Genomic DNA, 25,707 nt, shown 5'->3' with positions numbered 1-25,707 from the left:
CAGTAAGGAAGAAAGCTGGATCAGAAAAAGTGCTTTAGATGAGTTCCAAAAGAAAATGGAAATGTGTACCTGAAATGACTACACCTTCCCTGTCAATAATGACAGGAGGACCTGGGGGACCGATGTCACCTAATTCACCCTGTAAAGAAAACAGATTCACACCACACTCAGATGGGGGATGGAGAGGACACTGCTGGTCAGGAAGCAGACTGTATTATGGTACCAGTGTCTGCAGCCATACACTGAGTAACCATCATTCTTTGTCTTGCTGAAGAATTCACTTTGTTCTGCTATTCATAATCATCTGCTGTCCTGACTTACATCGTTCCTGTCTGATGAAGCTGATGGCTGCCTCAGATAAGATGGCTGCTGCTGTGCAGCCATCCTCTCAAGGTCTCCAATTACCTCAGTAGGAAGCACAGACATGTATAAACAATGTGTACTGGAGACCAGTTATGTCAGCACACTGACCAGCATCAGGTAGATAATATCTGTTCACTTTGTGGTGAAAGCTGCTATGAGCTATCTCATTTTTAAAAGCTTTCATCACTTCAGCTATCTGTTGCCTTGCAACACTGAATTTCAATAACAGAAGCTTACAGAAAGGTGGATTCCTTCATAAAGTCATCCAGGTAGAACAGGCAAGTTGTGACAAACTGCAGTGTCATTCCTTCCTCTCACTGACACTCTCAAAGAGTATCAGATCCTCTTTGAAATCACAAGCACAAAATTTGACTGTCATCCAAATTGCCATCATATTTATCACATAAACACCATGCAGTGAGCCAAGGCAGTGCACACTTTGTTGCTTCTTCCAGTAATACTTGTCTGTACAGAAACATCTAATACTACTTCTTCCATGTACTCTGCACAAAACATCCCTTCTGTACTTGCATTTTACAAGTCTGCAATCTTGGTGGCAGATCAGTGTTTTCACAGCAAACTACTAGCTACTCATTTTCCACTCTGCTTCCAGCTGTCTGACTGCCCAAATTGTAAGATACCCAGAAAATGTCTGCTATGCATCACCTATATTTAGTCCAAGAAACTGAACACGTTCTCAGACTTGTCCCTACTTGTAGAACTGTGATCCAAGACTTCAGATAGACTTGGCAACTATCTTAACATCAACTCACTTCCACCTAATCTTGCCTCAATGGCCCAATAAATATGGCTGTAAGGATAAAGGAGACCAGAAAGGCTACACCTACAATTCTAAGTCATGAATTCAATGATTAACATTGAAAAATTATTAAAATACCTGAGTATTCATGGCTCAGCAACAACTCATTTTTGTGCTTAACAATAAAGTGAATGAGAAACTGAAACATACTGAAAATGACAGTGATATAGGGGCAAACAGGAGGTTTGATTAGAACAATGATAGTTATTTATTCATAAAAATACCTTTAAAAAACCAATGCTTTAGTGAGAAGTTACCTTCATGCCTTCTACTCCATCCAGTCCTGGATAGCCTGGAACACCTGGGTGGCCCTGCAAAACCCCACAGGGGAACAATGATACACAGTGAGCATTACTTTTTAGCTGAGACATCAGCAGAGCCTGGACTCAAATCACAAACCAAATTCTTTGGCCTACCAAACACCTGAGGAAGAGTTAAAGAACGAGAAAACTGATGGCATCAATTTCTCAGCACTCACAAAATACCAGAGCTCCTTCAGGCCTCCTTGTGCTGTGAAGATGGTGAGAACTCGTGAGTATGCTGAAGGTGTACAAATCAGGAGAACATCTAGGAGTTCTCACAGAACTGTAGAAATGCTTGCAAAATGAAGAGTCTAAAACATTCTTTTCCTTGTCCCACACATTTTTCCCCACTGTTTTTCCCTTCTAAAAAATTATTGTCACCAAAACATTTAAAATAACACTGAGAGATGTACGATCTACTGATTTTGTACTTTCTACTTAGCTTAACTATTTCAATAAAGCAGGTTATATTTATCCACCAGAAAACTTGAAGCCACAATATAAGAAGTTGGTAAATCTTAAGCAGTTAGAGGGCTTCTGTAACTCTTAAATACAGTAAAAAATAGAAGAAATTTCACCTTTCTCCCTGGAATTCCTTCAGATCCATCCAGTCCCAAAAGACCCTAGAACAGCAAACACATTAACTTTTAGAGGCTCCATCCCAGCTTGATGTGGCTTCAAATATCTCAGCACCAAAGAATTAAAAATTAAAATTTTCAAAAGGAGAAGCTACCACTGATTTTCTTATCTCTCAATTATTAACAATAACAATGTAAAGAATTTAACAAAATAACTGATAAAAGCAGGCTTATTTCATTTAACCACTGGATTTCTAATTGGCAGTTCAAGTTAAGGAAGTCATGGTGTTTCAATTTATAAGGAACTTATGTGTTACTTTGTAATCACAAAACTAATAAATTGTAGTGTGGTGAAGACTTTCTATCAGACAGTTTATTCTGCACACACAGAACAGAATGTCTTGGTCCTCCTGTTGCACAGGAGCACATCATGGCAGGGAATGAGTCTGTTGATGAAAGGCCCACTTCATGTGTTTGAGAACAGGCATTTAAAGACTTGGTGAAGTTACCTACCCTGCCACCTGGTAAGCCAGGCACACCTTTTTCTCCTTTTTCTCCAACACCTGCAAAGCCCTGAGGAAAAATGTCAACATTAAATCTCTGTGATCTGTTTGGAACTGAACAGCACATCCCTAAGTAAAGGGAACACAAACCCACTTATGTATACAAACAGTACAATAGTGAGACAAAGGGAGCTGACTGTTTCTGCTGGGACTACTTTGTCCCAGCAAGAAAAGCTCCAATCAATCAGACTTGGCACTGTGTGTAGTACAGGACCTGCTTTATTCCCCAAGACTTCTATCCATTTAAACCATGGCATATATTTCAGTAGCAACTGCAAGTGACCCCATGTTACAGACAGCAAAGACCTGCCAATGCTATTCAGTACTCTATTCCACATTGAGAAACTCTTTCAAGTCTCATTTCTTAACAGCAGCAGGGAATGCTCAGGGCATGCTTTTCCCTTCCAAAGCCCATGAATGACACAAAACTAGCATTTTCATGCTCAACATATGGAAATGTTTGGTGGCTTTCCCAGTCAGCAAGAAGTATCAAATCCAGAGATAGAACACCAGGATTTAATTTCAGCAAGAGTTACAGTAGTTAAGCAATTTCCAGGCTTCAATCTTAAAATATCTTACAGTTGTGGTTAAGTTTGTACATATGTTCAATTTCACCAGCTTCAATGAGCCTCTTGTGCTGCATAAAGCTAAGCATGGAATATGTCCAGGAAGGCTAATAACAAACTGTGCCTCATGTACAGGTTTTCCTTGCACGTATTTCTCCTAAGAACATCTGTAACTGAAGAAACTGGCAAACAATTTATCTTATTAGTCACAAGTTTCCAAAAATATTTATTCCCTAAAGTTATTGAAACAACCTCTGTTTACAAAATGTTTTAAGCTGGGAAATAGCTCTCTGGAATTCAGGGCTAAATTGTTTTTCTTAATTCATAGAGAGGAGATGTAACACCATGCTGAGTTGATTAGCACTAATACTCAACAGCCCATTTTAACTGGGTGTATATGGATAGAAAGAAAGATCTGCATGTGCTTTACAGCTTTAAAGTAAAATAACAAAATATATGTTTAGGTATAATAAAAGGGGAAAAAAATAGGATTTTTTTTCCTATGTCTGTGGGACAAGGAACACTGCCATCAAGTGGCCATGACACAGGTAGAGCTCTGAGCAGGTCTGCAGGTACTGAAATCTGGGCAGCTTTGCAAGTCTGTAGTAGGGCAGCATTTTATTCTTTGTATCTACAGGACAAAAAATGATCAGATTACAGTTACACTCTTCAAAAAGTCTTGTGAACACTTTTATCAGATTTTCAAAGTTCTCTGGTGCCTAGAAACTCCTGTAGAAGCCTTGTGAGCTATTCAGAGGTTGCTGAACCATCTAACCCCAGCTGGGCACATGTTAAAAACACTCCTCTGTCCTTACCGGGATGCCAGGCAATCCTTGGTCTCCAGGGAATCCTCGAGGGCCTGGCTCTCCCTGGCAGGGGGGAAGAGACAAACACAATAAATCACTGTGCCTGTGAAAGCAAGACCTTCCTGTCCACCCACCGTGCTCCTGGCACCTAAAGCAAAGCTCTGTCCATTGTTTGCCAGGGAGTGCCCTGGGTTAGTGCCACCAGGGTTTGTGTCACCAAACCCTGCATCAGAGGCTCCCAGCACAGAGCTGGTGCTTCCTCTGGCCACTGCCTGGCAGCTGCTGCTCTGCTGCCACAACTGCCACAAACCAAAGCAGGGCCATGTCACACCATCGGCTGGGAAACTGCAGCATGCACAGTGCCTGGTGAGAGCAGCAGAACAGCTCATGGTGGGACAGCAATGTTTTCACAACTCTGCTTACAAACTCCAGAGTGAGCCCAAAGGAATGGGGTTTGTCTGAGCCTCAGCTCACACTAATGTCAATTGACCAAGTACAACAATCTCTCATAACTTTACACAGGGGCTCAGGAAAGCTCAGACTGGGCTCCCAAACCAGCCTGTATAAATCCCAGATAAACTCAGTATGCCTAAATTTCAAATGTCTAGAGAATCTTTAACTCAATCTTTAACTCAAACCACACAGCTTTCATAAAAACACTGATGACCTAAATTCACATCTCAGTAATAACAATGCAAAGGTGAAAAAACCCGATTATTCCAGAGTAGTGTGCACTAAGGCAAAAGAGCTGGAGCTTCCATTTATTTTTCTAAATTGATTTTTTTGCTTCAGCTGACACAATTTCACAGGTTTAACAAAAACAAGCTACAGTTCACTTATTTTTAGGATTAATGACAAAAACCTTTAAATAGCTTCCAGATTTCTTCTTCTGAGAGGTATGTATTCTCTAGTGGTCCACAATGCTCTGAGCTATGAATACTTTTATTCAATAACATTTGGCAGAATAAACTGGTACAAAAAATTATTTTGATTTGGAAATATAACAGTAATTTTGTTCATTCTTGAATGAAAGAACATGGAGAAGGAGAGGGTTTGTAAACTGAATTTACAGACCTTTTCTCCTTGCTTCCCCTTTGGAAATCCCATGAATTCCAGAATTCCAGTGGATGGTGGGGGACCTGGAAGCCCAGGCAGCCCCACATCACCCTGTAAACAAAAGAGGAAGATATTAACATAACAGACCATGTTTGATTTTCTATGGAAATAGCCTTCAAATCAGAAGAAAAACCACTTCAATTATATCTCATGTATATAAATCTGTGTGCCTGAATGCTGGCATGGGACTTTGGTCATGGGAATCAAAAGATCAGATGGAAAATCAGGATGAACAAAATGCATCTGTTTCCAAAGCCTTGTGGATATAAAACATGCCAAGAGAAAAAAAAGAAAAAGCTCAGCTATTGAACCAACAGGAAAACATTGCAGAAAAATTTTGGGGAGAAATATGAAAAAAAAGAAGAGGAGGAACAATTAGAATTGTGGAAGGTGGAGAACCAATTTTAAATCAGCAGAATCAAGTTCCAGACTGAGAACCTGAAGAAGCCCCATTTTACCTGTGTAAATTTTGACTGCAAGACACTCCTTTAGGATAGTGAGATTATCAATTACACACCAGTTTACTCAAAGAATGTAATGAAAGTCAGGAAGAATGAAGTCATTGCAATAACTCAACACAACAGGTGATGATGCAAAGAAACTGAGAAGTGGAGATTCAAAAGATGTCTAATGACCTCCAGTCTTGATAACCACAAAAATACTGCACTGACTTGAGATTTCCCCTTCTTCTTCACCCAGAAAAGGCTCCCATCCTTTTTAGTGTACCAACAAATAAGGAAGCGGAAAGATTCTTTAGCATTTGAACTGCCAGTCATTCCAAGAGAAGAAAAGAAAAAGAAGAAAAATGCTAGAATTTAGACACTTTCTAGAGGACCAAGATGTGATGGAACTCTGGAGTATTATTTCCTGCTCTTTCCATAATAAAACAAGTTTCACTTACCTTTTCTCCTTTCTCTCCTTGAAAGCCTAATCCCATGTTACCCTAGGAGAGAAAAAATCAATGGATGAATGAATAATAAAACAACAGCAACAACACCACTCCTTATTATTTAACCCCGCAGCACTGTTAAACCCCAAAAATTAGGTGTAAAAAGAAAACAGGAAAGGTAGCTACTTACTTTGGGACCTGGTTGCCCAGGAAGACCCACTGGACCCTAAATGTAAACAAGATCAAGATTTTATTCCTTTTGACTTAATTAGGATGCAAACAACTGGAGCAATGCAGGGATCTGCAGTGGTACCTGAACTTTCTTGCCTCCAAAGCAAAAGCAACACACATGCTCTCAAGTCTTCACATCTCTAATAGCACAGCTCTTTGGCAACATCATTAATTAAGAGAAAACTTCAACTTAAACCCAACAAAAATGTAGTTTGGTTTTACCTTTGCCCAATAGAGATTCTCTTGTAGGATCCTGAAAAAGCAACTCCAACATATCTCATGGCAACAAAGGCTCCAAGCATCAGAGATCAGCCCATTCCCCAGCCCTGGGATGAGGCAGTGCTCAGAGCAGCGTAACAAGGTGTTGGTGTTTGCAGGGAGCATGGCAGAGCTCTGCTGGAGCCCTCGTTTGCTGCTCTGGATGCCCAGAGAGGAGCCTCTGCTCTTGTGATCAGATTAAACTTCCCAAGACTGAGCATCCTGTGCTGGAAGTCAGCTGTGCTCAGGGTTTTCAGCTGCACAGGCACTCTTGCTCATTGCCATGACACAAACAGAGACGGGGAACGGGAAACCGCCAACAGTTGGAACTGTTCCATCAACAAGTGCAACAGCTGAGGTCCCTTACCTGCAAACCTGGTAATCCTATAGGGCCTGCAGGACCTATTGCACCTGGAAAACCCTTTGGGCCCTATAAAAAGAACAGAGGACAAATAGAGGATGTGTAGAATTTACTCCATCTAACCCACCCAAGTAAGTCTCAGGACATTAAGTAATATCCTCTAGTTAAGTAAGCCAATTTAAATATTAAAGCAATTTATTTCATATTATTAGATGTACTTTGAAAAACAAAGTTACAGAGTTCAATGGTAGAAGGAAGTTTGATTTGAAAAAGGAATAATGAGGTAATAGGAAAAATTGGACTCCCCCTACCATACCCTTCCTCTACTCATACCCTTACAAATCCAGAATTGCTTACACTATTGGTATCACACATGTAAATACACTTCACACTAATTTGAAAATGGTCTTTGAGACTCCATACCTGATAATGTACCTACTTAGTACTGTTTAAAATCATTATGCCCCATATCAAACAACTTACAGGAACTCCATCCAGTCCAGGAAGACCATTTTCACCCTAAAAATCATAAATGCATAAGTAAAAATTACACAGCATTATTGCAGCAAACTATAAGGAACATCAAGCTTTGTGTAAATAGAAATATTTGCTGTTAGTTAATATTAGATCAAATGTAAATGGGAAAATATCTTGAAATCTGTGCTTCCATATTTGAATTGGGTAATGGAGACCTCTAGAGAAATTAGAACCATTTTATTTGTGCATAACAAGAGAAAATAAAGTGGCATTAAAAATATTAATTACAAAACCGCTAAAAATACACTATAAAAACTTATTACATGACTGCTATAAAATATGCAAAAGCACATCATCATAATAAGAAATTATCTTCATTTCCCATAAATACAGAAGTCAATTAATAAGGACCTATTTTACAAACTTATGAGCGTACATAGTGTGGATAGAATTTCAGAAAAGTTCCTAAAGCTGACCAGCAAAATCAGTGTGAGAGGCCTTATATCACAGAGTGAATTTTTTATTATTTTCAATATTTAATGAAGCACGTATGTAAACTGAGAATGTGACTGATAAACTTCTAGTACCTTCCAGTACCAGCAACACTGAGAGGCAGCTGGAATCTCACAGCAGAAGCTGTAACATCCACCGAACCGTAACAGGATGAGCAGTGTCTCAGCATCCCAGTATGGGATGAACAAGATCTCTTTAAAAACCAAGCAATTCCAGGTTCTGAGAGTATCCTGTGTCATTAATGAAGTTATTACAAGGCCTTTTGCACTCAGACACCCAGAACTGACACCATGAGCAATCAAAGCTGCAGTATCAGCCCTGCAACCTGTGGGACATCAAAGAGTTTCTTGTACTGTATTTTCTCCTGTGCGATGACAAGTCTTACCTTCATTCCTTTAAGACTGCCTTGAGCAAAAACAGGTTCTCCTTTGAGGCCTTTTGGGCCAGGACGACCCTGATTTAAGAAAAAATAGTAAAAAATAAATTTCTTGAAAAAATACTGCTTTAGTTTTGAAAGACTCTCTGATTAGCATAATGAACAAGGCAAACTCCTGGCTCAGTTAAGTGTAAAAGTATCACTGCTGCTTTGCCAGAAAAGCTATGCTATTATGAGAACTAAAGACTTCCTGCAGCTTTAGAAAAACAAGGTTCTGCAAGCATTTTCTCTGGTATTTCCCTGTTTATATAGGATTTCCTTTTCATTTTAGGCCTTTGACAACCTTAGATCCTTTTTGAACCTGTTTGACATGGTAGAACTCCCCTGTTCATACACACATCAATGCTATTTAGAGGGACCTTGGCAGGCTTGAGGGACGGGGCCATGTAAACCTCAGCAAGTGCAAGATCCTGCAACTGAGTTGGGGCAATCCCAAGCACAGATTCAGGCTGGGCAATGACTGGATTGAAAGCAGCCCTGGAGAAGGACTTGGGGGCACTTGTGGATAAAAAACTGTCAGTGTGAGTTTGCCCAGCCAGCCACCCATATCCTGGGCTGCATCCAAAGCAGTGATGGCAGCAGGTGAGGGAGGGGATTTTATGCACAGGATCCTAATTTTATCCTCAAAGTGGATAAGAAAACTGAGTTCTAACAACTCTAATAAACTTAAGGGGTTTTGTGTTCTTCATAAGTACTTGGCAGTTAGTTCTCCAACAATATCACAAAAAGCAAATCATGTTTTAGTGACAACAGAACACATTTGAGTTGGGACATACAGGCAGTCCAGGTAGGCCAGGAAACCCATCAGGTCCAGAAATGCCAGGACTCCCAGTGGTGCCATTGCAGCCATCGAGGCCAGGAGGGCCTCTGGGTCCCGACTGCCCAGGGTGACCCTGTGTGAAAGGAAAGACAGAGAATGACCAACAGGATCTGTTATTTGCCAGTAATACTGCTGTCCCCAGAAAACTCATATCTTCCTTCCAAATGGCAACACAAACCAAAAGAATTGCACAACTCCCGAGCAAGTTCAGTGTATGGCAGAGTGCAACAGAACAAGCTTCTTCAGCCAGATTTGTTCATCCTCCCTAAAGGTTAAATCCTAGAACACTGGCTGCATTCATCTGATTACCTTTTTCTCCAAGGGACAGTTTTCTGAAGAACATAACTTGTGCATGAGTAGGTCCCAAAAGGGACCATCCCACAGCAGTGTGGACCATATGGAATGTAACAGTGTCAAACAGCACGCAAGGGCGCACCTGACACCAGCAATGGAAGCTGCTCATGTGAAAGAAAGGGCAGAGGCAGACTCAACAATACTGAGCATTTATAATCCAAATCTGCTTGGAGTTTCAGTGGCTTCTCTTCCTCTCCAGTGTGGATTCCTTCTTTTAATAGATCAACAGATGTTAAAGCTCCAGTATCAGGCCATTCAAGCACAACAGCTTTATTTGTTAAATTAAACATAAGACCTTAGGCAAAGCAATTGGGAGAAAGATCCAATTAAACTAACAACATTTTTTAAAAAGTATTTGCAATGGCCAATTATTAATCAAGCAGAGCAAAATATAATTGTACCTAATTCTGATTTCACAAGTCTTTTGCCCTGCTATAGCTCTACTAATTTGACTGGAGTTTACTCATGGTACTAATGCAAAGGAGATCAAAGTTTGGGACTTCAGGCAGTTTTTCCTCAGTGCCACATGAATATGTGAAGGCAGAAGACAGAAAGGCAGAACTTCAGTCACAAAGCCCAAGTGTCAGGCAGCTCCTGATTCTGCACTACTTTTCCTATAAGTGAGTCCTGTGGCACTCAACAGCATTGTTCTAAGGCAAGAAGAAAAATTAAACTTATGGAGATAGTATCAGTAACTTGACAGTTCTCTCCCCTCTCTGTACACAGTGATCTTGACTCATCCCAAAAGTACTTTTGTTTGATCCCAAAGATTTGTCCTTAAGATATGGCACTAAGCAAGTTATGACTCACATTAGGAAAGTAAAAAAAAATAAACACGGATAAAATGGAGATAAAGCAGAACATTAACAATTCTTCATGCCTGACACTTAAAATAAAGCACATTTGCAACACTAAAAGTCTTCCCAGACCAAGCCAATAGCATATACTGTGATGAAACTCAATGAGAACTTTGCAGTAATGTAAAGCTTTTTATCTAAGGATCTTTAAATACCTTGAAAAAATGTGGGAATGCTATAATCTAATTTTATAGATGGAAAGCTCAAGACACACGGTAGCAGGGTGATTTCCTCAAGGACGCAGAACTACTTGGGCCATATTTATGTAATTACTCCAGCTGATCACTGGCCTCAGCTGCTGCCAGGACAGCTATTCCATATGGCTGCTTATTCACACATACCTACTCCCTGTGCTGGATACAAACACAGCAGAGAAATAACTGTTCTATTTCTTAATGGGGCTAATTTCCAGTCAGATCAAGTCCTTGGTCCAGTTCATTTGGCAACTGCATTGAGATTTGTGCCAACAAGATCGGGAGGGACCTGATCTGCTTTCTGCCAGTCAACAAGGTACAAACTGATCAATGTCAGGTGTGTCTGTACTGCACAATTAAGGCAGCTCACCCAGACAAGAATAAATTTGAGATTTAACAAGAATGGAATGAAGTCATCCTAAAGCATTACCATCAGAGATCACTGCATTAACAGTACCAGTTGCTCTGATGATTAGTCTGCTAGTCAAAATAACCACACGTGGCATGCAAGCAGGAACTTGCCAGGCCCTGGTAAAGCAACTGGAGTAGGCTGAAGCATCAATGTATTGCCATCTAGATTTTTCTCTTAGAAATTACTTAACTAATTTGATCCGTACAGGATGTCACAGCCAAGAGCATCAAGTCTCTGACAGGACAGGCAGTGCTGCAGAGTCAGAGGCCAGAGCTGTCAGTGTCTATCAGGTCTTCCACTTTGTTTACAGCATAAACAAGATCAGGAGTTATGTGGGTGCACACATATCTGGTTACAGCACAAGGTGACCAGCTGCAAGGTTTAGTGAAGCTGAAAAGGCCAACATCTGCCCCTCAGAGGGAGACAGAAGGGAGCCAAGCTGCTCCAGCTTTCCTGCTGGCCCAGAGCCAGCCCGTGGCACACAGCTGCCGGGTGAGCACGTCCTGGGAAACGCTTGGGGTGAGATCTCCTAACCCTCAGACCAAGACAACCTGTAAGAGGCCCAAAGGACTTTGGTATCCTCCTAAAATGTGAGTAGGACTTAAGAGAGAGGACATAAAATATGCTGATCTCAGTGATTTCTTATGTGTGCTAAATAAATCTGTCACTTAATCCCATGGCATCCGTGTCTGTGGTTCTGTGCCAAAGCATGACACAGACTGACACACAAGCACACACACACATTCTGGGTCTTTTGCTTTAGGAAAACAATCCACAGGACTTCCTACTTTAAAGCTAATCTGCAATCAGAGTTCATAATATTTTGTTTTAAGACCCTTATCTGAGGAGATATTGAACACCCACAACTGACTTCCTTCAGAGTTGCTAAGTCCTGCCTTAAAAGAAGCTTTTCCCCAGGGGTTTAAAATACTGATTTAAAGAGCTGGTTTGACCTGAAAAAGTGGTGGTTAATAGTTTCACTGCTCTCACCTTCTCTAATTCCTGTTTTGGCAGATGTGCCAATTGAACACAAGCACCTCAACTGACTAAGGCACAAGACTTTCACAGACTTTACTCATACATGTCAGGGTGATTCGTTTACAGATCTGAGTTAAAACACAGGCTGGAGAGATGCTTGTGCTCCCTGTACTCACAAAAGGAGGCATTTGGTGTGAGGCAGATAAGGAAATTTGAACTGATTATCTGGGCCCTCCTTTATCTGACTCTTGCTGTACACTGACACTGTGATCCCAAGGGGCCTCTTTTGTAAATCAAACAGGGGAAAGGCAATCCCAACAGGAGAGCTCAATGAATAATTAAAAGAGAGAAACAAATGCAATTAGGGATGAATACAAAACTAATTGAATAAACAGTTTCATGGGTTGCTAAGGCAAGTGGCCTTTCTACAACTATTGCCAAGTGCTTGCTTTTACTCTAGGAAGGTCACAAAACTGCCTCTTCATACAGCTTTGGCTTTCATGGCACAGACAAGGGCTCACTTATCATAAAAGTATTTCCTTCTAGAACTCCCTGGACAGTTCATGAAAAGCTATATACATCTCCCAGCTTCAGTTCCAGCCTTTGCCAGAGGTGTCCTTGAATCCTGTCTTATAAGAAAAAATAAACTTCCCAAGTAGGTCTAAGGATTTGAGGGCTTCTCCTACAGCACGACATGAAAGTCTAGCAATAAACACATGTAGCTGCTGTATTTACTAGGTTAAAGGGATTAGTCAGGCCAGCTGCAACAACATGATTTACTTGCCACCAGCACTCCCCAAGGGAACTCTGTGGAATACCTTCCCTTAAGGTCAGCAGTGGGAATCCCCTCTGAAAAAGAGCCTTGCCCATGGCCATGACTAAACTACACCTGCCCACACTAACACACCTGCACACTACAAAGAATCTCTCTTTGTATTTGGATGTGCAGAGACAGCAAAATCTTTTTACTTCTCCCATCTTTCTCACACACACACATTCTCTCCTTTGCTCCACATTCCACACATCCATATAAAGTGCCTATACTGGTATACACTTCACAAAAAATCTAAGCTGCTCCCTATCCTGAAATGTAATGACAAAAGTAAAAATATTTACTCAAGCAGTGGTGGTTGCTATTTTCACGCCACAATGGAAGCATTTATCTTAGTGGTTATAATGTAAGCAGTATGAACAAGTTTCCCTTTCCCCTTTTTCTGCCCTGCAGTTGTGGCACAGAAGAGCCACAGTGCTGAGCACTTTGCTACTCCTGACCAGCAAAATCTGCCTCTTTCCCATTCAGCCACCTGCAGAATGTTGCAAAGCAGAGTAGATCTGCATGTGCTGGAGGCTTTGAATCCTCTCATCTGCCTCCCTGCTCTCTCCTTGGAACGCCTGTCCCTGCCAACTACCTGGCAATGGCTGCTGCTCTATCTCTGCCTCCCCTCACTGCTGGGAATCCCCTTTCTCCAGAGCCTCATCTGAAAAAATACCCTGAGAACAGCATGTTCCCACAGTGTATTCAATTAAATTATTATGGGAACAGCTTGTTCTCTTCAGACCTAGACAGTTGGCTGGTGGTAAAAGAAAAAAAATAGCAGCAAGGGAGTAGAGCAGGAGAGAAAACAGGCAAGGATGAGCAGAGGGGGACTAAAGGACAAGGGCCAGGAAGGAACTGGAATCAAATAAGTTCATTTACAAGGCCAACTGTGCATTTTCAGCCAATCTATCACAACTATTCTGTTTTTGATATGAAGTAAGAAAACACAGCTCAATTGTTGGAACTCCTGGCCATCTGAGAAAGCAAGAAAGATGAGAAAGGGTATGAGCATAGTCTGAAGGCACAATGACACACAGGATGGAAAAATGCCATCAAGAAAATAAAAATCATTCTAATATCAGAAGGAGAAAGCAGGATGAACCAAAAAGAGTAGAAAGAGTAAGGAAGTTTGGGGCAACTTCTAAAGCTGATCCAGTTAAAGTTCCCCTGAGATACAGCAAGATACCTCTGCAAAAATCACTGGAGAGACCAAGCAAAAGAAAGCTGGCAAAAACACTCTAGCCACATAATTTTTTATAAACTGTCTCTATAATGTAAAGTTCTAAAGAATGAAGGAAACAAAATGCTCCTGATGGTCAGGAAAAGTGGTTACCTACCTGTCACCTGATCTAAACCAGGACTAGAACCTAGAAGAGAATTAAGGGTAATCTGGAGGGCCTCAGCTCTCATCACTGTTTTCATTCACGTCATAGCAAAAGATGATTGAGGGAGACCTGGTAACAGCTATCACATACAAGAAGGCTACTACAAAGCAAAAGTGAACAAACTTTTCTTTGTATCCCTGACCAGTAACATGAGAACTAAGAGCTTTAAACTGCAAAAAGAAAGACTGAAGTTAGCAAAGCTTTTCTAATAGAGAATGTAGTCTCCATCATCACAAGGTTTTAAGAACTGGTTAGGAAACACATGCTAAAAATGGCCTGAAGCACAGCTGACCATGCCTGTTTGACTCCCTGAGGTGCCTTTCAACTCTGAAAGTCTGTGATTTTATGATACAGGGGTTTTTAGGCAGTGATGCTGAAAGAAAAGCTAATTAATCATGCAAATGATCCCCATGTAACTCAGGGGCACTTTCTGATATGTATCAGCTTACTGTTGTCTTACAAACCAGCACAGAATCACCAGGTGGATTAACAAACACCCAGATAGAGGCAAGCAATTGCAAGGTACACTATGCTTGTGCTAGGACAATCTAATCATGTTCAGGTGCTTTTGGTTGTGATTACCATTCTGGTGATTTCTATTTACATATGCAAACTTACTGGGATCCCGTTGATGCCCTGGAATCCTGGAACTCCCATTGGACCCTGATGAAAAAGAGTACACATTATATTTCACTTCATTGATCTGTAGATTTCAGTCACCTCTGAGATATTTTTCACTCCAACACTCTCAGTCTTGGACTTCTGCTTTCAAAACCAAAAGGAGCAAACTATCTCATGCAGATTCCCTCTGACCACAGGGGTCAGTGAAGACAGGAACTGAGCATCTGAGCTTGACTGGATACCTCATGAGTGCTTCAGGAACGTTTTAATCAGGCAATTAAAAGTAAAAATATAATCTCCTACTGCACATCTGGAGAAAACAAGATGCCAGGAAAATAAATAATCTGCTATAAATTTAACCCTTGTCTTTCCAAGACTTTCAACAAAATTTACATAATTTTCTGTCTACAGTTGGATAGGATCCTCAGAGATAAGCAGACCACTGCATTAACTACAGACTGCCCAAGCTGCAAGTAATTGCCACAACTTGTTGCTCAGCTCTGAATAGTAGCAAAACAGACTGTGCAAGCAGAATTCCCTAAAATGTTCCTGCTTTGGAAAGGTAAAACATATTTCTCCCTCAAGGGATGAAGAGAGAGAATCTTATGGCATGCTGGTATTGCATACGTATCATTTCAGGGGATAGAAACAGTTCTGGACTAAATGGATTTTTTTCAGTGCAAAGAAATTGTTTCCAATCTTGCACACTGCATTCATTGACACCTATACCTTATGGGCTACTATATTTATTATGATGTAGCTTATTGTATTCTTTTTAGAATACAAAGTCAGAAATAACTTTGCACCTGCAAAACGGAATTGCAAATTTTGTTTAGTACCCATTCTTTTTGCTTTTCTAGATGCCAGCTCAGGATCTTCTACACAGGAACCGTCTCCATGTCTCCCTGAACAGAGTGTGAATAACAACCATCTACCCCTGGGCATGTGAAGTGACAGACTACTTGCAACAGCAATACTCATTTGGCTGTAGCTCACCTACCAGGATGGCTACACTGTTGAGTAGCTTTAGCATGTGTATTCTCATTCAAAAATAAATGCAGACAATTCTCTAAAGATACTGTTGAAATGCCATTGTAGTTTTTATCCCTGGACATATAGCCGAAGATTATCTTTATTCACTCAAAAACATACACGAGGCCATAGAACTATTGCAGGGACAGGAAAGTCACTGTTGAGCCTACCTTGTCACCTTTCTGTCCAGCTGGTCCAGGAGGGCCCACTGCTCCTCTCTCACCTTTGGCTCCAGGCAAACCTTCTGGGCCAGTAAATCCAGGTGCTCCTATTGGTCCTTGAAGCCCAATTGGTCCTGGTCGACCCTAATATACATTAAAAACAAGTCAATGCATCATGCCCACAAACTCATTTGTAATTACTCTTTCCAACTCAACTTTTAAAGCACTTTGATACCTCTCTAGGTAGTTATGACATCCTAAAGTTTTCCCTGTCCATTTTCAGACAAAGACTGCCCAAAACTGCACACAGGACTCGAGATGGGGCCTCACCAACACAGAGTAGAGAAACCACCTCCCTAAACTGTCTGGTGATGATGTGCTGAATCATTAAGGTGGGAAGAACCTCCAAGAGCAAGTCCAGCCTTTGACTGAATATCACCATACACACTAAACCATATTGCCAAGTGCCACATTTGTTCATTTCCTTAACAATTCCAGCCACGGTGGCTCCACTACATTCCACTTCTTAACCACTCTTTGCAGTGAAGAATTTTTTCCTATTATCCAGCCTGAGTCTCGCCTGGCACTTGAGGGCCGTTTCCCCTTGCTCGATCTATGGTTGCCCAGAAGAGGCCGATGCCCACCTCACCACAGCCTCCTTTCAGAAAGCCACAGGCTCCCTACTGAGCCTCCTTTGCTCCAAGCTAAACAAGCCCAGCTCCACCAGGCGCTTCCCCTCACACCTGTGGTGCAGACGCTCCAGCTGGATCTGGAGCACAGGTGTGATGGGAAGGAAGGGCTTCGCTGCCCTTCCCCGACTCGCCGCAGCGCTCAGGGTGCGGGGTCGCTGTCAGGAATCCCCTTGCCCGGAGGAGCCCGAGCGCAGGAGGGAGCGGAGCGCTCCGCGGGTGCAGTGCCGGGCGCTGCCGGCAGAGGGCGCGGCCCCCGCGGGTTGGCGCTGCCCGGCTCGGAGGTGCCGGGGAGGGCCCGGCCCGGCCCGGCGTTACCGCGCTCGGAGCATCCGTCGGAGCCGGCGTTACCGCCCCACAGTGTCCGGCCCGGCCCGGCCCGGCGTTACCGCGCTCGGAGCATCCGTCGGAGCCGGCGTTACCGCGCCCACAGTGTCCGGCCCGGCCCGGCCCGGCGTTACCGCGCTCGGAGCATCCGTCGGAGCCGGCGTTACCGCGCCCACAGTGTCCGGCCCGGCCCGGCCCGGCGTTACCGCGCTCGGAGCATCCGTCGGAGCCGGCGTTACCGCGCCCACAGTGTCCGGCCCGGCCCGGCCCGGCGTTACCGCGCTCGGAGCATCCCGTCGGAGCCGGCGTTATCGCGCCCACAGTGTCCGGCCCGGCCCGGCCCGGCGTTACCGCGCTCGGAGCATCCGTCGGAGCCGGCGTTACCGCGCCCACAGTGTCCGGTCCGGCCCGGCGTTTCTGCGCCCACAGCGCCCTGCGGGGCCGTGCCCAGACAGACACCACGCTAAGCTCCCATACTATCAGCATAAAATGCGGGTTATCACAATGCTTTCCACCGGCAAGACGATCAGTGGATCACACAAAGTTGCCCGTGTAAAGAATCATGACTTACATAAAATAAAATAGAGGAGGAAGTTAAAAAATCCCCACACCTTCATAATTCCACCACATAATCCCCCCTCCCTTTAATTCTCATGTCCATGGAAGTGTGTTTCTCTGTTCCCTAACTCCGTAAAACAGCAGAAAGAATGCAGCTCCCTGCTGCAAGTGTTTTAGTAGTCTCAGCTGGAGACATACAAAGCCCTGACTCATGGCTTGGCAGGTACAAGACTTTTACTGTTAATTTAAAAACGCATTGTTACATGTTTAAAATCAAGCAAAGTGAAACAAAGTGTACAAGATTTTAAAAATTCTTTTTCCAGGATCACTTTTAGTACCTGTTTAGGCTAAAATACTTTTTCCCATATTCCATGTGTCTTTCTTCACTGTTGTTGCGGTTTTCTTTTAACTGCAACAATTCTCCCATGTTGCGCTTTCTGCTGTGATTGTTTCATCCTGGCCTTTTAACGGAGGTCAAGTGCATGTTTGATATTTCATACCTTTTCTGTCTAGACACTGTCCATAGTGTGCGCTTCCAGAGGCACAGACTCACATCTGAAAAGGCTTTTGTGTTGATTATTTTTAGCTTTCTTCACTCTAGGCTAATTATCAATGGAATCCTTTCTATTGGAAACTATATAATCAAAACATGAATCCCCAAATCTTCAGCTGTCCTTGGCAACCATACACAATAAGAAACGTTAAAAATCACATGCTTTGCTCTCACTGAAAAAAGTTAAAGCTGAGACTGAATTTGCCATAACCACAAGCAATTCAGAGGCTTTTATGCAACAATTCAATTACAAAGCTTGGATCGTGGACTGTTTACTTCAAGGCATCACAGCAGTGCTGAGGCATAACCTGAAAATGGGCACAGTTACACTCACAGTCTTACTTACCTCTCACAAAAGAAATGGCATCCAAGAGCCCACCAAGTTTGCAGAGAAAACACACTGTGAATTCCTCATTTGTTTGAATTGCTAATACTTCTGTATTCCATTAGCTTGATTGCCTGGTTAATGACAGTGTTTCACAATGACTGGAACTGATGGGAATTAACATTTTAGGAGGCTTTTGTTTTGCTCTGCTGCAGGTGGCTCTGAGAAATATACCTAGACTGAAGAGTAAAGACAAGCAACTACACCTTCTGCTTGTGTTTGGATGAGCAGCTCTCTGACAGAAGAATTAAGTATGTTCTGTGTGATTTCAGGGCCCACAGCCCCATTCAGGGCTCTCTCCATTTAGTGCCCTACAAGAAAGATTTTAACAGCACTTGAAGATTTTGTCCAGTGCCTTGGAGTGTCACTAAAGCATAAGGACACAGTAAAGTGCTTCTAATCTCTCTGATAATGTGATTATGCCATGATAATCAGGCTCTCAAGAATTCCCACTGTTTCTTTTGAAGTCCGTGTGGATGGAAATCATGTTTTCTATGCTGAAACAAAGGACTTGCCTTCACTGCTAAAAAAGCAGTATTTTTCGTCACTCAGCAGCACTCCCATGAACCGTTCCAAGATTAGAGCATTATAAAGAGCAGGCACAGTGGCATGCAGGAGCAATTCGGGGATAACAGCACAATGAAGGCTCAGGCTTTACCACAAGGTAAACTTAGAGAGCTCAGTGCCAGGTGGAACTTCTGTCTGACCTCAATGTGCTTACCTAGTCTTTACTGTGCTTTAGCACCAGGGTTGCGCTTACTTATCCAAAGGATAAAAAGGATAAAACAACTCCTAGCAGTGAGGACAAGCTGAAATATAAAATGTGGATTACATCAAACAAAAACTACAACGAATCAACAGAGGTCCCTATTTTTAATCTTTAATGTTCAACATATATTACATAGTAGCCTGCAGAAAAGCCATTAGCAATTCATGCAAGTGTTTTGGTTTCCCAGATGTATGATAATTGTTTTTAAAGAGTGGAAAATTATAGAATGCTAATAACACCAAGCAATAACAAAGCCAATGAAATTACTTGTGAATGTTCTCTCAAATGCCCACTAGAATTTAATATTTGAAATTTATGACCTGCATTCTCAAACATATTTCTGCATCAGGCTTTTACAATGTAGCAGCACTCTAAATGAGATGCCTGTCTGTAATGAATATGATGCTGGTAAAAATAGCATCATTTTTTTATATACCTGGGCATTTGCACAGATAATTTTGGATTCTGACCAAGTTTGTTGTCATAAGATCAGCATGAATCATGTGCAGCTCTGTTCTGCACATATCCATTGCAAACCGTTACAAATACACAGCTGGCTCAGACATTCAGCTTTCCATTCTCAATGTGTGGTAAGCAAAGGCAAAAAATGCCTGGAAAGGGAACCTCCCATTGCTTCTGAGTCACCACATTGCAGAAGGCAGTAAAACCAAACAGCCTGAAAGTGTAATTTGATGGCAGTGTCTTTCAAGATGGAAAAGGTTCTGAAACGTGTTCCCTCCTCCTTATACCCTTTTAAATTCACCTGTGTCCCAGGGTGTCATGAGAAAAGGCTTGAACAATGGGTAATGATGGGCCTCTGCTGCTGCCCAACCCATCACAGTTTCTCTATTGTCCCTACCCCTTTTCCAACTCTAAAAACCCACGTAAATTTTCGCCCACTGAAGCAGAGCTGCTACACATAGTACTGCAAATTCCAAACATTCTTTTATTTCCCATTGCCTCTGTGAGCTTGGAGAATAAAGCATGAATCTATTTGATTTGTCACTGTGTAAAGGAACACACATGGAAGTGGTATGGAACCACTGGATAGGCCCCTTATTTCTGGGACAAAAACAACAAGTACATACTTACTTGGGGAACAATTCAACTGGCCTAAGTCACTGTCAAATGCCAACTCAGTGATTCATCACCATAAAAAACACTGGAACCCACTAGGATAAATCTAGCAGCTCTGGTAACTGAGCAGAAAATACTACTGATTAGTAAATTTGCAGACTGCCCTATTTCAAGCAGCAAAGCACTATTCATTTTCTAAGCAAAATTAACGTCCCATGTATGAAAAGAGCAACTGAATTTAAATATGCTCATGTCCTCTGAAACTAACATGTGGTTCCTTCTCTAAGAGAATTCAGTGACCAAAATTTTTAAAAGGTTCTTATTCACGTTCTCTATTCCTTCACCATTATTTGCCCCATAAAACATGTTTTATTGACACAAAATATTGTTAGTGAAACATTTACTTCATGAGCAAATGCTTTGTTGTTTGAAGCATCTTATGCTTGTTTGATGACATAAAGGTGAACCAAACAGCCAACCATTAACTCATTACATTCTGGCCCTAAAAATGCATGTTCTCATACACTGCATACTCTAAGGCTGAAACTTTTAAGGAAGATCTGTGTTCCCAATTCCTGTTGGACAGCACAGCCTGTCCAAGGGACTGGTCCCTCAAGATGCTCATTCACACACACAGATTGCATTTCCCACTTAAACCAGGGACATTCTCTCTGATGAGAGCCACCATGTTACAAAAGCTGACCCAGGGATCGCCCTGAACTCAGATGAGGGCTCTGCCAGTGACTTACCAGTGCAAGGCAGCCGTGTCCACTGGGAGCAGCACAGCCCTGGGCCACCCTTCAGCTTCCCACCTCCACTTCCTCCCTTCTCCTCTCTGGTCTGCTCTGCCTCCACAGCAAGACTCCCACAGCAGTGGTTCTCTCTTGCTAGACAGGGAGTAGCACAACAGAGTCCTGCTCTCAGCTGGGGCCCCACAGTTCTACTGTAATAATAATAATTACTGATGAAAACCCCTTCACCATTTTCCTAAATTACAGGTCAGGTATCCAGTGTCCTGCTCACATTCCAGAGTAAGTAATTATTCTCTCTACTGAAAAATGCTTTGTACTTTTAAAGAAAATTATTCTCCAGTTTTTCCTCTAAAAACTTAGGGCAAGTCCTAAGTCAAAAATGGCTCCTTTATTTCTGTCATATGATTCATTAATCCTCTACACAGCTTTTTACCTACACAGCACGAGAAGAATACAAAAAACTGTATGTGCACACAGAAATAATGGACCAGGAAATCAATCCTGTGCAACAATCCTGCTTCATTCAGCATCCTCCCAAAAATGCCATTGTTTGGGGGTTTTTTTCTGTTTTTTCTCTGTTTAAGGAAGGATATTAGGGTGAATTTTTTTTTTCATTTAATTTTAACACAAGAGACAATTTTTTCATGTACCATATGAAATTCTTTAGTATCACAATGCCTTTCAGAAGTCTTCTGTTTATGCAAAGCAGCCTTTGGCATGCTCATACTGCTGGCTGTCAAGGCTGCTCTGGTCATGTCAGGACCAATTTTTAACGTAGTAAAATTGGTAATGTAGTAATGGGCAACTGCAGGCTGGGTTCTTATAACAATTTAAAATTTTAATTCATATGATAAAATCCATTTTCAAAAATATTTCTCTTATTTCCACTAAGCCTGACTAGACATGACTGCAAGTAGAAAATCTAGGTGACAAAAAATATGTGTGTATATGTATGTATGTGTGTATATTTATATATATGGGTTTACACCCTATTTTTTAACTGCTTAAAAAATTATTGGAAATTGATTGCACAAATCATTTGATGAGTCCCATACTTCAGTAACAAAGTTGCAAAGGATGGCTTACCACATTATAAATACAGAACTACAGATGAACTCAAGACAATTTTTAAAAATATCTGTATTTTTTTCATTGGATATTAAATCTATGAAAAGCTTGTTCCTTAGAATGCTTGATTTCCAGTTAAAAGCTTTCATGAAACATCCTGATCCAATCAATTCCACATATTTGCTATTTCTATTTAAAACACACAAAGAGACCACATACTGTCATCTTTTTCCCCACCATGGACAATGCCAGGAGTGACTCAATATGAACTGAGAGTAATTATTCCATTTTATACTTCACAACTTTCTGAAGCAACTATGAAAAATGTACGAAAGTGAAAAAGCATTACTTCAGCTTTGGTTGCTTTTTTTGCTTTGATGTTGTGAAATGTCCAAGTTAGATAAGAAATAAGCTCCTGTGGAAGGGTTCCAGGCCCCAGAGAGCACAGATAACATGAAAGGCTGTGAGAGCCCTTGTGGGCTGTAACATCTGTGTGAGAGCAGCACCACTGAGGCCACAGCTCTCCTGTGCTGAGCTCCAGACAGGAGGGGAGCCACAGGAAACACCCACAATGATGGGCACTGCAGCAACAGAGAGATTTGAGTTATGGGGACTTTTTAAAGAACAAGCAGCAGGATGTACAAAGCAGAGTGATAGCTTACATTGTATTCAATTAAACAAATAACCAATGTATGAAAATGATGAGTTAAAGCTTATTTTTAAGGAGCTGTATTACGTGTTTGAATTACATTTACTTGCCTTTTTCACGATCAGTCAAAATTATACCATTTTTTGAGCAAAAGAAAAGATTTGCAGAGACTAGATCCCAATGAATTGCATCACAGAGTGTCACCAGAGCAGAGGTGTTCACCCCCAAATCCCCAGCTTACCCACTGTTTGTTTAAGCCAATTGGCCGTGAGCCCCAGGTGATATTTGGTCATCTGAGATTCAATTTTTGCTATTTGCCACAGCAAAAGCTCTTTTTGCTACCTTGACTGATATCTTTAGGGCCTTTTCGTGCTTTCAGTTGGCAGAGCAGTACAAGCTTCATACACATTCACTGTCAATGAAGACAATTTGTGCAGACAGCACATGAGACTGACAACAGGCACTCCTCTAAAATCATGCAGATGTTTAAGCCTGAATTGGAGGCAGCTGAGGAAATGAGACATGAAGGAGGAGGTACCATAAGCAGGAACTGCTGCTGCACCTCATGGAGCTCTGGCACTACATTACACTCATCAACATTCAAAAAAATAGGGCTTATATTGAAATATTCAATTATGAAAACTTAACAAAAATGCTGAAGCAAGTGAGGTCTAACTGACTTCAGTTTTTCATTCCTGACTTCAAGGAACAAAAGAGCACAGTACAGCCAAAGGTTTGAATGGTTTATGAGATTTTATGGTCTTTTGCAACCTCAGTTCATATTATCTCCCTCAAGCCTTCAGTGCTTAATCTCTGAAAAATGTTTTAGAAAGCCTTTACAGTTCCCCGACCTGTTCACATAGGACAGCAGCTGTCATAACATTTTCCTGCCCTTAATTGAAGGAAGAGAATTTGAGTATTGTGTACATCTCTTGTCAGCAGAGTAAGTCCTGAGCTGAATTTTAATACAAAAGAATTAGTTATTTCAGAAGAAAACACAGGGTTTCCCTAGTAGAACTTCTTTCCACTGTCCTGGTGGCTGTACAGGAAAGCAGACAAGGTAGCATATGCAAAGTGTTTTCCTCCCCAGGATGCACACAGCTCATCTCTGGTGAGAGCATGGCAATGACCAAGGGCAGCTCCTTGGCACTCAGTCCCCACAGGGGGATGGTAGAATGACAAGTGAGGGTCACAGCCCCTCTGTCCCCTGGCTGTCATGGCCATGAGTACATAAATGTGTATATTTATCATCTCTCCCACACATTTGGTAAGATCAAGCAAGTTATTTTCCACAAACAATTTAAAGGGATTTTACTTAACTCATTACAGAGGAAGACACAACATTAATCACAGATATTAGACAAGTTTCCTGGGGAAAACAGATGTTGAATTGCGGTAACTTCGTGGGCAGCCACATCAGGACTGCTGTCCACAAACCCACAGCTTCTGCCTCTCCTTAAGATACCCCCTACAATGTTCAGGGATCTGCTGTGAGCTCATGAGGAAAGAAGAACACACAGTGTTGTGTTATTTTCCCTTCCATTTATCCCTAGCACCCCAAAGAACAAACCAAAAGAAATCTCAGTGTGTTTCTAAAGAACTGTTTAAGTGAGCAGTTACAATGAACTTGCTCCCCCTGCCTCTGGCTGGCATTTCCAAGCTGCCTTCCCCATGGACTGGAGTGACAGAAGATTCATTGTTGCAAAAAAATGTTGTCAGTAGAAAATTAGCTGTATTAAGTAGTGTACTGAGCAAGTGAAATCCTGCCAGTGTCAGGCCTGTTAAGACTATTAAAAGGACATTGTATCTAGAAAGGCAGGGAGGGTTCAGCCACATGCTGAAGCCGAGCAGACTCCAAACCTCCGCAGGGTCTGCTGTGTCCAGATCTGTTAATTTGCTTTGGGCTCCTCTCCAGTTCTTTCCTTTATAACAAACCCTTTAAAAAAAATGTCTAATTCCCCTTTGCAAGCAAAGGCTATGAAAAGTTAGTGTTTCCTCAGAGGCCGAACAGGGATGTGGGCTAAGAGTAGATCTAGCAGGAAGAGAGTGCCTGTACCACGTTTTCCAAGTACAGCTATTCCTTAGCAGAAAGGATAGTTTGAGATTCCCTGGTGCACTGAGGGGCAGAGCTGCTGAGTGTCACACACCCCACACAGGCACTGTCCAGGGGAACCCTGGCTGCACCTGGAGAGAATGAGAGCTGCACTCTGTATGGGAGGGAGGAATTCCCTATTTTTCACACTTCTTACAGAAGTTTCCTGTGGTGCTGTCAACCCTCTCATGGTAATCCAGCTAAACCAGAACAACTTATCTTGGTTTAAATGCTGCAAAATTAACAACTAATATAACAATCTTTATATTTAACAGCTTGTCTTTGAATCTTCATAAAAGGTGCTCAATCTTTGCTTTCTACTCTTTGTCTATCTGCAGATATTCTAGTCAGTAATGTGGCTGCTCATATCAGTGACATTTGTCTTACTGCATTTTGCAATAAATTAAATATCAAGATGAATTTTTTGCAGAGATTACTTAGTATTAACTAAAATCATACAGATTTCTTTTCATATTTTGAATAAAACATAGCTGTGGTTTTTCAGTTGGTAATAATAGCATCATTAAATAAAACTTTTCAATTATTGTTATTGTGTTCTCTGTTTCTGCAGAACGCAAAGTGTATCATTAGAAGATGAACAATAGAGATTTGGATCCCAAATGTAACATTGCTATTCTAAAAGAAGATTTAAATGTCTGCATCCATTTATGCTTCTAGGAGTTTCTCTCTATTTGTCTCAAATTCCTGAAAGTGTGTAAAATGCTCAGATAACTGAATCTAAAACCTGAACCTTTCCTCTATTTTAGCTAGAAATCCCAGTCAGCCTATTCTGAACAACAATCTTATGACTGCTTTTTTGGCTCAATTTTATCATACTGGATTGTCCTATTATTTTTCTAATCTAATTATTCTATGGC

At 41.7% G+C, this 25,707-nt stretch overlaps 1 protein-coding gene across 1 annotated transcript in view; it reads right to left on the bottom strand.

The window, feature by feature from the left end:
* Nucleotides 1–25,707, bottom strand: part of LOC134425697 (collagen alpha-6(IV) chain-like) — a 108,541-nt gene that overhangs the window by 24,930 nt on the left and 57,904 nt on the right. The window contains exons 4-17 of the mRNA XM_063170556.1: nt 15,920–16,054; nt 14,715–14,759; nt 9,056–9,172; nt 8,229–8,297; nt 7,337–7,372; nt 6,860–6,922; nt 6,194–6,229; nt 6,016–6,057; nt 5,073–5,165; nt 4,008–4,061; nt 2,577–2,636; nt 2,064–2,108; nt 1,441–1,494; nt 70–139 (exon numbers count right to left, since the gene is read on the bottom strand). Coding sequence (XP_063026626.1) covers nt 70–139; nt 1,441–1,494; nt 2,064–2,108; nt 2,577–2,636; nt 4,008–4,061; nt 5,073–5,165; nt 6,016–6,057; nt 6,194–6,229; nt 6,860–6,922; nt 7,337–7,372; nt 8,229–8,297; nt 9,056–9,172; nt 14,715–14,753 — 778 coding nt within the window. The 5' untranslated portion in view covers nt 14,754–14,759; nt 15,920–16,054. The remainder of the gene's footprint in view (nt 1–69; nt 140–1,440; nt 1,495–2,063; nt 2,109–2,576; nt 2,637–4,007; nt 4,062–5,072; nt 5,166–6,015; nt 6,058–6,193; nt 6,230–6,859; nt 6,923–7,336; nt 7,373–8,228; nt 8,298–9,055; nt 9,173–14,714; nt 14,760–15,919; nt 16,055–25,707) is intronic.

This window comes from Melospiza melodia, chromosome 16 (assembly GCF_035770615.1).
Source record: "Melospiza melodia melodia isolate bMelMel2 chromosome 16, bMelMel2.pri, whole genome shotgun sequence".
Classification (NCBI taxonomy): Eukaryota; Metazoa; Chordata; class Aves; order Passeriformes; family Passerellidae; genus Melospiza; species Melospiza melodia.
The sequence above is the reverse complement of the archived record's forward strand: the minus strand, read 5'-3'. Positions and strand labels throughout refer to the sequence as shown.